Source organism: Pocillopora damicornis, chromosome 12 (genome assembly GCF_964200805.1).
Source record: "Pocillopora damicornis chromosome 12, jaPocDami1.2, whole genome shotgun sequence".
In the NCBI taxonomy this organism is placed as follows: domain Eukaryota; kingdom Metazoa; phylum Cnidaria; class Anthozoa; order Scleractinia; family Pocilloporidae; genus Pocillopora; species Pocillopora damicornis.
The window spans coordinates 10,524,782-10,538,440 of record NC_142681.1 but is presented as its reverse complement, the minus strand read 5'-3'; the positions used below and the strand labels follow the sequence as shown (position 1 = coordinate 10,538,440).

The 13,659-nt window shown below is 38.6% G+C and overlaps 2 protein-coding genes across 2 annotated transcripts in view; one reads left to right on the top strand and one right to left on the bottom strand.

Annotated features, from left to right (window-relative positions):
- Positions 1 to 2: 2 nt before the first annotated feature.
- On the top strand, positions 3 to 1,071 carry LOC149036427 (histamine H2 receptor-like; the record flags this gene model as incomplete). The annotated part of the gene is made up of 1 exon (XM_089189968.1): positions 3 to 1,071. A coding segment is annotated over one exon (822 nt), but the record flags the coding sequence as incomplete, so codon positions are not given.
- A 302-nt stretch (positions 1,072 to 1,373) lies between these two features.
- Positions 1,374 to 13,659, bottom strand: part of LOC113684644 (D-aspartate oxidase) — a 14,144-nt gene continuing 1,858 nt past the window's right edge. Inside the window, exons 3-10 of the mRNA XM_027202037.2 lie at positions 12,563 to 12,642; positions 12,170 to 12,235; positions 10,063 to 10,117; positions 9,786 to 9,887; positions 9,336 to 9,421; positions 4,090 to 4,210; positions 2,983 to 3,096; positions 1,374 to 1,849 (exon numbers count right to left, since the gene is read on the bottom strand). Coding sequence (XP_027057838.2) covers positions 1,733 to 1,849; positions 2,983 to 3,096; positions 4,090 to 4,210; positions 9,336 to 9,421; positions 9,786 to 9,887; positions 10,063 to 10,117; positions 12,170 to 12,235; positions 12,563 to 12,642 — 741 coding nt within the window. The 3' untranslated portion in view covers positions 1,374 to 1,732. The remainder of the gene's footprint in view (positions 1,850 to 2,982; positions 3,097 to 4,089; positions 4,211 to 9,335; positions 9,422 to 9,785; positions 9,888 to 10,062; positions 10,118 to 12,169; positions 12,236 to 12,562; positions 12,643 to 13,659) is intronic.

Sequence of the window (13,659 nt, the reverse complement as noted above, 5' to 3'; positions counted from 1 at the left end):
GTTCCAAACCAGAATTACGAAAAGCTTCGAACTATCTGCTGTTTAGCTTGGCGATTTGCGATTTTATGAACGGTTCTTTAAACATTCCTCTTTTCATTGTGATCTTTATTCCAGTGGTGGACCAAACTCAATATGCTAGCTTTGTTTGTGCCATGGAAGTCTCACACAATTTCGTCGCCATTGCAGCCGCTTGTCACATTTTCCTGATAACCGCTGAGAAGTACATGGCTATCTTGCGTCCTCTCAAGTACCACGTGATCAAGAAGAAGACAGTGTTTTTGGCTATTGCGGGAGCTTGGCTATCATCAGCGTTGTTAGCGGCCGCACCAATTGGCTGGTTTTCCTTGAGATTAGGTAAGAATCCCATCGGATTAGTCTCAGAGACCTCATTTAACATCTTCTGCCTGCTTACGATCTTCGCGGCTCTATACACTTTCATCATTTGTGCGTATGTTACCATATTTAGGAAAGTCCGCGATAGGAACGCCAATCAAAACAACCGACAGAGATTTAAAACACAAAAAAAGAGGAGGAACGAATACAAGTGCTTTACAGTTTTTGCTACCATGGCAATCGTTTTCGCCATGTGTTGGCTGCCGTGGTTTACCTTGCGCCTACTTTTCTCTTTAGTTGGTCAACGTTTGATTACGCTAAATTATGCTGATATGGAGGCGGCTGCACACGTCATCCTAATTGTGAGATACCTTACTTCGGTGGTAAACCCTTTACTTTACTCATTCTTCAAACAAGACTTTTGGGGAGCGCTGAGGAGATCAGTGTTGAAGGTGTTCAGGAATGTTAAGAGCACATCACGAAAACGATGACAAGAAAGCGATCGTCGACTTCAGCCGTGAGCAAGCAGTCAAAATTCCCGGAATCCCGCCCAATCCTAAATCCGAGGTGCTCTGTACCTAAACCTTGCACCACGTGGCCTGGGGCTCGTCCCTACCAAGAGGCACCTTCCGTTTCCGAGCAACACCTCGTACTTTATTTCACTCAAAGTACGCAACCAATCCTCAAAGACAAACTGTCAACTCCAAACTCTTCGAAAAAAGAAAAAGGAAAAGTTCAGACCTACTCCTATCTTGCGGCTCATCGTTCACCAATAGGGATACTGAGGCCCCGTCCACTGCGGGGTAAAAGGTATTACGCGGAAGATTCTAATTATATCGAGTTCCAGCTATACCACACTCCCTTCATTTCGGGTATCAAGGCGTGGACCATGAAACCTTCCTTCTTTGGTTGGACTATTTACGAATAAATGTCGTGAAAGCAAAGAAAAAAAATTATATTAAAACTACCACTTACTTTAAACGAAAACATCGTGCGAGGAGCCAGTGAGAAATCAAATAAATGACCGAGAAAACTGAGGCTAGGTTTAGATGTTGCATTTATTTTGTTAGAGGGACTGACAGTGACATGAGGTAAACAAATGCAAACACGTACTACTTCCGAAACTCGTTTCAATGTCTCCATCCTGAACTATTAGTTGATGGTGTCCGAGCGGTTTGAGATGACTAGACTCCTAATCTGTAACCTATAAGCCTGATACATCATTTTGAACATCATTCAGTACCCAAATTAATCTCTCAGTCAGCTGTCAAAATAAATCAATTTTTGAGTGTCGCATAGTTTTCACTTGTGGAGGGAGCTTTTTATTCTGAATGTTTGTAATATGATGATTATCGATGAGATGTAGACGAAGGCACTTTAACTTCAAAATCTTTGACTTTCAAAGTTTTGCTTTGTGCCCCTCTGCGAGAAATTGAAGCACTAAGTCAGTACAGTCTTTGGCACAACCCCAGTGTACTGTGAGTCCTCCACCACCGTGACCATAATTATGGACAACCTACAAACAGCAAAAAACCAATAAACCACAAAGAAAAACTTAATTTATAACTGGCTATCACAAACTAGCTTGCACTGCAGACGTAGTTGGACATTTTTCAGTAGAGCAGACCTAAGCATAAGAAGAACAAGAAGTGCGACTAACACTCGAGAGGAGGAGCACTGTTCCGGCGTTCATACATGAAGGTGGCTATCCGGTTAGTCACGTTGTACATTATTGCTGCGTTACACTAATATGCCGCAATGATATAAAGTAACGGATCACCACGTATGCCTGCACTACCTCATGCACGAGAAAGTTTCTAAGTAACTCTAAAGAAATCGAACTGAATGGCCCTTTTTGTCAGGTTGGTTTCCTTCTCATTCATGTTTCTCACAGCCGTGGTTGTTCAAAGTTCTCCAACAAATTATTTATTGCAATCTGTGAATTGTCTTCTATTAGACTGCGAGCATTACATCCTAACATCGTGTAACTGATAAATTCATGAGGTGCTTTAGAAGTTTCATGACGTTCTATGCTCTTCGATGCACAGTCACAGTGATAATTACGTAATTGTCCTGTATTCTCGGATGGAATACGATTTTTTCAGTTACAAAGAATGTATAATTCAGTTATCAGAATGCTGTGTGAAATGGGAAGTTGACTTGCTTCACAATTAGAGATTGACTTCAAGTGTGAACAGGAAAGTCGTGATTCGGAGTTACTTTTTACCTTTCTCGTGTATGAGGTAGTTTCCTGCACATGATACAATTTATTGCTCATGCACGAAGCAATCACATATGAACAAAACTTTTTCATGACTCATATATGTGGGCTTTTAGGGCGCTCATCCATGCGTGATTGTTAAGCGCATGTTGGTGTGTCAGAGATACACAAGGACAAAACCGTAATGTGTTTGGCAGAAATGTTTAAAGAGCAGAAAGGATTGCAATATACCTAGCCATAACCCGCAAGCATATCATGTCATAACTTCGAAACAAAATACCATCCATAGTAACGGTCAAAGTTATACAATACATAGCAAAAAGAACGAGTTTGTGTGGACACCCAGTGGAAACTGAACATAATAGAATGATGACATTGTTACTGTTACCACACTATTGAAACATACTAATGATAAGTTCCAAGCTTACTTTCAGGGTTTTTTTATTTCCAAGATTGCTGTTAAATTTCATAACTTCCTTTTCAAGCCTGACAGTGGGTCGACCAGGTCGTAGTCCAACCCACGCCTCCAACACTGGAGCTCGCTAAAAGAGAAAAAAAAATCAAACTTCTAACACGGGTTAAATTACTCCGATGGGTAACCCTTTTGCAGTCAAATCTTTCCCAGCGTTCGCATGAAGAACGTTGTCAAGCCGGCCGGCCCTCCTTGTTAGGTAACCCTGACTGAGAGCTGAATTGATCCGGCTGAAAAAAGGTTGAAATTTCCCCATTTTTTTAATGTACACACCAACGCGGATTGGCATTTTCACCCAGTCAGTCATATGGTCCTCAAGCTCCTGACACTTGCTAAATTGATGATCTTATCGGAGGGCAGGAGGTTCGTCAAATATTAACTTAGTATACAACGACCTCGCGAACTATCGAATTCTCTGATGCTCATCGACAGAACTTCAAACTACCAAATCCCAATTCCTGAGGGTCAAGTCCTCTATGGAGAATAAATTTTGTCTTTGTCCTACCCTAATAAAAACAAAATCTCTCTCAATTCGATGACCGAGCTCAAAATTTATCGTATTCGACCTTGTTAAAAAGAACTAAAATAAAGGTCGGATTGTTTGTTTCATCGGTCACTCTTCTGGTGACATAAGCCCTCACAATTGTAGAGCCATCAAGTCTTCCCGATGAAGTACAACGTATAGGCCCAAGGTTTCACAGGGTTTTTCTTCTGTGCCATGGGCTTAAATTTTCATTAAGATAACAATGATAAAAACATTTTTGTCTTGAGAAAGAGTTCGGAGTCGTCACCGCAAGTATCCGTTTCCACTTGCGGAAGGACATCAAAATTTAATTGCCGAATCGCACACTAAACCAAATAACAAAGAATTCCTATCCGAAAGTATCAATAACTTGCTCAATAATATCAAATAATTGATCTCTGCTTCAACACTTCTCTATTCCATACACTCCACAGACTAAGATATTTTCAACTTCTTCTTCTGCATTTGGAAATTTGACAAAAAACTTCCTTTAGATTTGACATATGGCAAAAGAGTCTCAGTATTAAATGATTAACTCACAGCGAGACTAGGTACTAGTTCTCTTGTCACTTCCAGAATGTGTCGCGTATCATCGGCACTTATTCTTGTGTCTGAGTTATGATGATACCCAGTCCCTCCAAGAACAACTTCACCATTTGCTCTGGGGAGAGAATGGCAAAGGTAGGTTTCAAAATCAATAGCTGCTTAAATCTCTCTAATTTTCTTCATATGTCCGATACACACCAATGGATTCTGATATAAAACGTGGTTTTGCGATGGAATAGGCAAAATTATATTCGTGACACCTTCCAACGGAAGGTGTGTTACCGAAAGTCAGATAAACATCAGGGAGGGCAGAAATGTTGTCCGATGGAAGCCGATGGAGTCTAACGGAATCCAAAAGAGCCCATCGGAATAACCAGAAGCCTAGTGGTAAACCTAAACTCAGACAATTGCAGGATATGTGGAGTATGCCTCGTCATTACAGTAATGAAGCGCAACAGCTCATCTCAAGCGCGGATGACTTAAAATATACCTCGCTTCTCAAGCCTTTAAGCGAAAGAGCGCTCAACACAGACGAATACAGTATATGCAAAGTATGCCTCGTTCGTAAAGCCATGAAGTGAAACAACTCATTTCAAGCACAGATGACTTGAAATATAACTTGTTTCTCAAGCGTTTGAGTGAAACAGCCGTGTCCATCGGAATGACTAGAAATCTAGTGGAAATCCTAAACTCAGACAAGCGCAGTACATGTGAAATATGCCTCGTTCTTACAGCAATGAAGAGCAACAACTCATGGTAAGCGCGGATGACTTGAAATACACCTAGTTTCTCAAGTCTTTGAGCGAAACAGCGCTCAACACAGACAAATGTAGCATACGTGAAATATGCCTCGCTTTAAAGCCACGAAGCAAAACAACGTATTTCCAGGGCGGATCACGTGAAATATATCGTGTTCTTCAATCGATTAAGCGAAACAGCGCTTTGCACAGACATGTGCAGTATGCGTGAAATATGTCTTTTTCTCAAAGGCATGAAACGAGGTTGTGAGATGTTGAATTCGATGGAAGTGAAACCCATTTTATTTTTTCCCTTTTCGAGGGGAACTAAGCCGGCAAAAACAAAAATCAAATGGCACAATGTTAGTCACCAGAGATCACCCTCTTAAAGAATGTCGGCATTTTTTTGCATTCCTATTATTTTATTACAATCGATATGTCGAGCAGATCGAGAATTGGAAATTTGCCATCGAGTTACTCCTCCCAGGCTGCCAAATGGAAGGTATTGCATAAAAACCCAAAATCCAAAACGGAAAAAAAAGGATTTCAAATGTTTGTCTTCTACAGCGGTCGATTTCACAAAGAATGCATCTTTAAGGGATGTGAAATCTGAAATAATTGGTATTTTACAAAACGATGAAAGTCTATTTTGGATCATTTTTCTTGAAAGCGCGGTATAAGTATTTGTAGGGCTGCTCTGATTAATATAGCCAATTCGAAGATGGTATAATTTTAACGGGTTTGATGACGTTGTTTGAGTTCATTCTACAATTATAGCTAAATAATCCTACATTCGGGATAACTGGTACTTTACTCCACATTTCCACGTCTACGTCAACATTTGGTAGACGATCATTAGGTCAGTTGCCGTATAACGTTTCATATGGCAACTATATTCTGATATGTGTATTGTAGATGTAGAAGATTTAATGATAAAAAGCCAAGTTATGTAGCCGTTTTGAGTAAGAACCTTGCAGCTTATTCAACCGTGTTTCTAAATTTGCCGGTTTTTTTAGTTTTATAATCTACAAAAAAGGTAACTCTCTGCTGGCATGTAGAGTGTTATGTAGCTCCCGCCAATCAGATCGCCGCATTAGGGTATGTATCTCGCACCAATCAGATTACCGCATCAGGGTATGTATCTCGCATCAACCACATCACAGCATTTGGATATCATGCACCAATCACGGTGTTTGGGTATTGTATTCTCGTAACTTATGTCATGGAATCAGAGGGCTGGGCTCATTTGATAAGTATTATGATTGTGGCCTTTGCAAGAGCCTCGTCGAGTGAAGTCAAGATTTATCGGGATAAGAAAGGTTGGCATTCATTGTTATTGTGTCATTTTTAAGTTAAAACGTGTTTTTCAACTCCTTTTCTCACAACGAACACGCCAAACAACTTCCATTCCATCAAGTAATATGAAAACAACGTTCAAACTTCAATCAGAACATACCCAATCATTGCACTACATGAACATTACGCAATTTTTCACGCGCTTGAATTGTATTCAACCAATCAAATCCTATCTTGCCACGTTAGACTTCGCTCCATCACATGCCTTTCCTTGTAAACAACCTGCATTTTATCACGTATTCTAGTCGCATTATCCAATACCACTGAAAAAAAATTGACATGAAACTTTATGCTACTGATAGTAGCGTTTTAACTTTTTCTGCGAATAAAATTCACTATCAGCTACCTTGGAATTAACCCAATCGCGCGTTAATTCTTTGTTAACAACCTGCAGTTTATCACGTATTTCACACACAAAGGGCAAAGTCCACAGAGGCAACAAACAATCAAGGAGCCCTCTCTGAATAGGATCCTTTTCTCTTGCTCAGTGCATCTTCCCTTATACGAGATCGCAATGTCTTTGGTTAGGGTCTATTGAAGATACAACAGTTTCAGTTTGCTTTTCGCAGTAAAATTACATGGAATTATAATTTTGAGGCGACTAACTGTGGACAAATAATTTTGATTTTCTTTCTCGTTGGAGGAACGGCTGTAAGTGTAGTCCGAGTTTCGCAACCGTTATTTGGTCTCGTCACGCAACGGCTCTCTTTCCAAAGGGAATAGACGAGACCAAACAACGGCTGCGAAGGAGAATGCAGTTGGCGTAGCACCGATGCATTTTAATTTTTGCTCATATGTAACTTATTTTTTTCTCAGAAGTATTTAGACAATAGACCACAACACTATACCTATGCGAGTTTAGATAAATTACGTTTTTCTCTTTCTCTTGAAGTGAATGCGATATTTTCGTTCTTTTGAAAGTTATGAAAACGTTACGAACACAAAGTGTCCCATCTCGACCTACCCAGCTAAGAAAATATCTCTTGCATGCAAGCATGCCTATATTTTGGTTTGTTCATCACTTATGCATGCGTTGTAGTCGTTGGTGATGTGATTTACGTTTTCTCTGAGGAGACCGATTCGGTAAAGGTTGCTTCAGAGCTATAAGTGTTTCTTATCACGCAATCTTTGATTTCCTGAAATCAATTGTTTATGTGTGAAAAGAAATTTCTTTTCTTTTTTGTTACTCTTTTCATCTGTTAAAAGGCGGATTCAAGGTAGGCGGAAAATAAGAGTAGGCAACTATAATTACGCATGCAATCTACGAGAATAACTGTGCAGGGTTTATCATCTATTTCATCCACCAAAATTTGTGCAAAACACAGATTTACAAGTGAGAATTAATTACACTACATCACTCGCAAAGGAAAAATAAAACACTTTCAACAAAAGGTGATTACCTCTCGTGCTTGAAATTATACCAAAAAAAACGGGGGGTGGGAGGTGGTAAGCACAAGAACTATTGAATTACGGTGTAAATTTCATCCTTTCAAAAAACAGATTGGTACAGAGTTATTAGTTCCCTTCTAACTCTGGTTTAAATGAAAATTCCAAAATGTCTAGTACAGATTCCGCTACTGAAGACAACGTTTTCATTAAACTAAACTACTGTCAATTTAAAACAGGCGTCTCGTGAAAGTAGATGTTACGAACAACATAAATAGAGGGGGAGTCTGTTTCATTTGTATAATTTTTTTTCATTCCGAGACCCGAGACTACTTGATTCACGCGCGGTCTTTTCGTTTTCCAGAAGTCAAGCACATTTGTTTGTTAAATGCAGAAATACGACAACAGCGACACTTTTAAGTTAGAGCAAAACCAAAACCCGAAGAGATCGTTTGCAATTGCAAGAAGAGAAATGCAAGCCATTAATATTTTGCTAGCGTGGTCATGTGTTATTTTTCAGCGAAAAATATAAAAAAAGAATGTTTGTATGTTACCAAATTGTTGTTTTCATATTGGAATTAAGAGTGAATCCTGGAAGTTTTTAAACGGTATTCTAAACTTTGATTCAGAATGCACTAACTCTTTTACACTGTAGCCTAAAAAAGCTAAGAAATGTTTCAAGAAAGTTAATTGTAAACACCCCATATTGAGTAGTGAATATGCCTTATTGACCAAGCGTGTTTGGTCAAAATGGCTGGATACTGGCCGAATTCGCCTTCGCATTTTTATGTCGAGATCCAAAAAAATGCGAAAAAAAAAAAGATGAGGCTACTTTCCTGCCATTTTGACCGAATAGGCTTGGTCAAGGAAGGATTTCTCATCAAGAAACCAGAGCCGGGAAAGAAAGCAAACCTTGTTTAGCACAATAAAACCACGAGGCGTTTATATTTTCTTTATTTTGACTGTCTTCTGCCGCTTTTTGAGTCTCAATTGCTGACGCTGTCCAAAAATTACTAAGTAAGTACCAAGTCAATTTTTTCTCGTACGCGGGACCACAGCGGGCAATCACGAGCGTGTAAGATGAGCCCATCTTGCCTGCTCGGGAAGCCAATCAAAACACAGGATTCAATTCATATTACCTACGGGTGCTGCCAGCGATATAATAACATGCAATCTTGTCATGGCAAGAATTTAGGGGTTAGACAGTTAGTAAAGAGGACAAATGATGAGGGAAAGGAGAAGGTTTGGACCCCCTGAATTACCCCTGTATCCGCAATTGATTGATATCCTTTGGCTTCTAAAGAAGCCTTCTTTGCTGGACGTTGCAGGTTTTCTTAATTGGTGAAAACTCTTGGACCTAGTGTGGATAGACTTTTCATGACCATAAAATTTCGTAATGGAATCATCGTGGCTGAGAAGGTGAGTTAGACATTGATTTATCACGTACAGGCCTGAATTCTTTTTCAGGCCTTAGAACTTCTTTGAGTTCATAGCTGCAAAGATCCGACCATTTTACATAAAATTGTAAGTGAATATACATCACATACACAACACATAGAAGCATTAACATACATTTTCCGATGCAATCTATTTGTGTGTATTGGGCAACCCTCATTTTCTTCTCCTCGCTTTATCTTCAATATTCAATTATAAGGAATGCAAATACGATGATGACAAATGAATGAGTAGATTAAAAAACGAAGTTCCATCTAAAAAAGCTCCTAATGAGTCAAGGCCTAAAAACATTCTACTCCGCCTTACTGTGGAAGAATATAACAGTATCTCTCCTGTTTATGAAGGTGCTTGGTATCCTGTGCATAAGCCTCTTTTATCCATGGTGCATACACCTAGAATTGGCGGACAAGGGATATTTTTTCACACATTATTCAAATACAGTACCACGAAGGAACGTATTATCAGCTGTTTCTGCAGTCTTCTCTTCATGCGGACAAAAATGTATCACTGAAGGTTGTCGTGAGCGTTCATTAGATGTGGCATTTAATGACAGTTCATTAGATGTGATTGGGCTCCCTGATTAAGAGCATGACTATGTGAGAAATCAAGGAGCAAGAAAGCTCTATTCATACAGAATTCCTTCGCTATCACAGCTATTAGTACTTGGAATTTCCGAAAGGAGCGCTATCAATGCTTTTGGAATTTAATTAGGATTTTCAAACACAATTTGAGGTTTGCCATGAGACAATGACTTACTCTCAATACTTGACCTCTCACAGGATCCATGGAAAAGTCATTCACCAATTCTTTTGCTCTCATCCCAGAGCAATTCACAACAACATCATAGACACCTGCAAGCTATAATATCGTATTTATTTTTAACGTGCAGTTGATCCAAAAAGGTCCACACATTAACCAAACATCAACAATGGTGTAAAACTGGCATTTTCAGCTGATGGAAGAACATATGCATGGATATAATTCAGCAGAGTTAACCAACCATACTTATTGCCACATTGTATAGATGTCTCACCTCTTTCAGTGAATCTAGCGTTTTCTTGATAATGTCACCACCCAGATGCTTGAACCTGGACGAATACATAATAATGCAGTCATAATTTTTGTTTTATAAAAATTTATAAACTACCACTGACATCTTCCCTGTACTCAGAGGACATTCCATTCACATCTTCACAACTGAAGGTTGGTAACCGGTGTAATCAACATGGCAAAACAAAAAGGGTTTTATTACATTTACGAACGTTACTCAGGTTGAGTTCAACTTTTTCTGAGGAGGAAAACATTTCTCGTAATGAATCTTTTTAAAACTGTTAAAGTTTGTGATATTACTATCCGGCCTCGTGCACCCGCTCAGTTTAATGAAGATATCCCAATAGCTAAGCAAGTAAGACGAAGGGCTGAAAAGAGTATGAGATGTCAGTACGAGATTGTGCGAAGATCTAGTGCGGTATGAAAGAGAAAGAGATCACTTTGTGCATTTGATGAACAAGACACATCCATTCTATCACAACCAGTTCATTGACGATAAAGGGGCCGATAAGAAGGCTGTTCATAGCAACCAAGAGTTTGCTAAATAAGCAACTGGATACAACTCTTCTGTCAGACTCTGATTTTAAAATGCTTGCAAATGATGTGTTGTGAGGCAACGATTATCAATATCAGACAGAATTGCGTCACTCCATCCTCTATCAATGCCTGATTCTGTATGGCAGGTGCATAACGTTTGCGAAACTGTATTCTGTGACTTTCAAAGTCAGGCGGTTGGATCAATTTGTGAAAAAGAAATCATGTATTCTTGGTCTTATACTGTCATCTTTGTAATTTGCATGTGCCAAATTCACTACTTCCGGTAATGGTTAAAAGGTCAACCTTTTCTTACAAACTGTATACTTATATTCACCGGAGGCGATTGTTAACTCTTGCTGCTGTGTTACGATTACTGTAGAACGGCAAGAATGCATTTCCGAACTGAAAATATTGATAAACTTTCTGCTAGTCGAATTCAAAAGGATTTGAGTCAGCACTTGATAGGAAGATTTCGATTCGAAAATTAGAACACTACACAACCTGCGCGAAATGTTTGGGTTGCAGTATTACGAAAACCTAAGATTTGATCGACTTTGCAACAGCAAAATAACAAACTTTTTAAATGTCTTTTAGCTCATGGAAGCCTTTGATCAAATTACAGTTAACTTTGGCCGATACTCAGTGAACTCAGTAACCTGCTTCACCAAGATGCCAAAGCTTAGATTCCAGACAATTAAAGCTAATTAATTTACTTTACATGGTCTCACAGGGAATGAGTACTGATGATAAGAAAGTTGCTCACCTTACTACCCCCTGTTAGCTTGAAAATAACAGATACTTTATATAGTGTAGTTGTTAGCATTAGGATGCAAATTGTGCTTTTCGATCACTTATTGTCACACTTTTTCCAAAAATTTGGTCAATCTCTGTTAACCTGTCATCTGGGCATTTCCCACACAATGGCATGGTTGCCAAAAGTCAAGGAAAAACTTTTGAGTCAGGGAAAGTTTGCACTGATCTTTGATCAAGTCAGGGAAAAGTACAATCACAATTAAATCTTGTCCAGAGCCTCTTCTTGATGAACGATATGTCACTTTTTTCAGTTGATATTGTTTCCTGTCGTAAAGCAAGTTCGACTTGGTTTGTGAATGAAATTTTGTCCAATCATTATGTTTATTTCAAATTTCAATATCTATGGTACATTTCCATGCATGAAACGCGTTGGTTTGGTAGAATATTGTAAAATCAAATTGAAATGCAAACTGATGTTGGGTTTTCAAGACAATAAATAAGCATGTGACTTGCTTAGAGCATGGATAAAGAAGATGGCTATGTAGGGAGGTTGGACACCATTATCAGGGTTCATATGTGCAAATATTAATTTAGTTGATCAGGGATATTCTACATTTTTCAGAGAAAAGTCAAGGAATATCAGAAAGCCACGGCTGTGGCAACTATGCAAGGGTGAATGCCTAGGTATATAGGTTAAACTTTGCCTGATTTAGAAAGAGCGCTATGCAGTTTCATTCTATTTAAAACTTTTGATAAACTGAGGAGATACTACAAACATATGGTGAAAAAAAGGATGTTACCTTTCTAGAAGCCATGGATTATAATACTTTCCATTCAGGAACATGATTCTACAGGAGAAACCAAATCTGTTGATTAAAAGAAAAAAAAAGTGAGTAACCATAAGAACTAACTACATTCACCCTTTCATAGAATTAACAAATGAAATTAAGATGAGTGATAAACATTTCAGTGTTTAAACATGAGTGGGGACATTAGGCGGTTGCGATGAAAATCCTAAGCTCTTATTCTGCCCATTAGATCTTCTGTTTTGCCATGTCCTGGTTGCCGTTGCCATCCTGGTTTGCTGGAGGTCCCATCTCTCTCACAGTCACTCTGCACACAGTTTACAATTAAGTCATTCATCTGATGAAAAATGATCACTATAACATTACAAAAAAAAAATTCCTACTGACTTGGATGACTGAGGAAACTTCTGAAGTTCTTTCTGAGTGAGAACATGATAACCATCAACAAGATCTTTCCAGTGGGGTTCCTGTTGGTTGGAAGGGTAAGCCAAATTTCCCATTTAGTGCAAAATTTTCACAATGCATTCAGTTAATAAAGCCACATTTCCCATAAAAAAGACTTGGAAAACCCAACATGATCACAACCAGTAATATTAGTCATCAGAATTATAGGCATTCAATCACTTGAAGAATCTTTTGCAAAGAGCCAATCTAAAATTTTATAAAGTTTGCAACTACAGATCTCAAAGCCAAGCATAGTATTAAATGGTTTTAACCTTGAAAGAACTTAACTAATTGAGTCTCTCTGGTCTCTCCAGTCACTGTACAAAGCAATCAGCAAACTTTCCTGAAATTGTGCCAGTAATTTGTTTGAAGATTTTTGTTACGATCACTCTATTTCAATTCATCCTCAGATAAGCTATATAACAGTTTATCTAGTAACCATTTTACATTACTGAACATTCAAAAAACAGTTGCTAGATCCAATCATTTTAAAACTTTGCCTTTTTTAACTTTTTTTTTAAAATTTTATCCCTGTACTTTCAAGTGCTAGCATTAAATATCTTCTTTCACAGGTAAAATCAGAGTGACTGTTGATAATGGCCAATGCATTCCATCCCAAATTGATGCCTCCAGGCATCTTGCTATTTACCTTAAAACACATTGTACCACCCTAAATTGAACAACAGACCCAGCAAAACTAAATGGACTACAAAAAAATTTTCCTAATGAGAGTGGATGCTGGCGATTCTCAGCTCACAAGGCAAAAGTCACAGTGCCAAGTTAATTCTGTAGCAATCACCAAGGGTGAGCCAAAGTATTTAAAAGCCCTAAAACAGTTTATTTTTTTAAGGTAAAATATACATGTACTGAGCACCACAAGACTTAAAACAGCTTAAAGGAAGGCATGTAGGTTGTTTCAATTATCCTTAAAGTGCAACATGAATGGACATCCAAAGCAACATGTAAACTTTAAAGACTGAGAGTTGCAACTTGAGGTTCACTCACTATGTGCAGACTGCAAACTCATTGTATGCAGACTG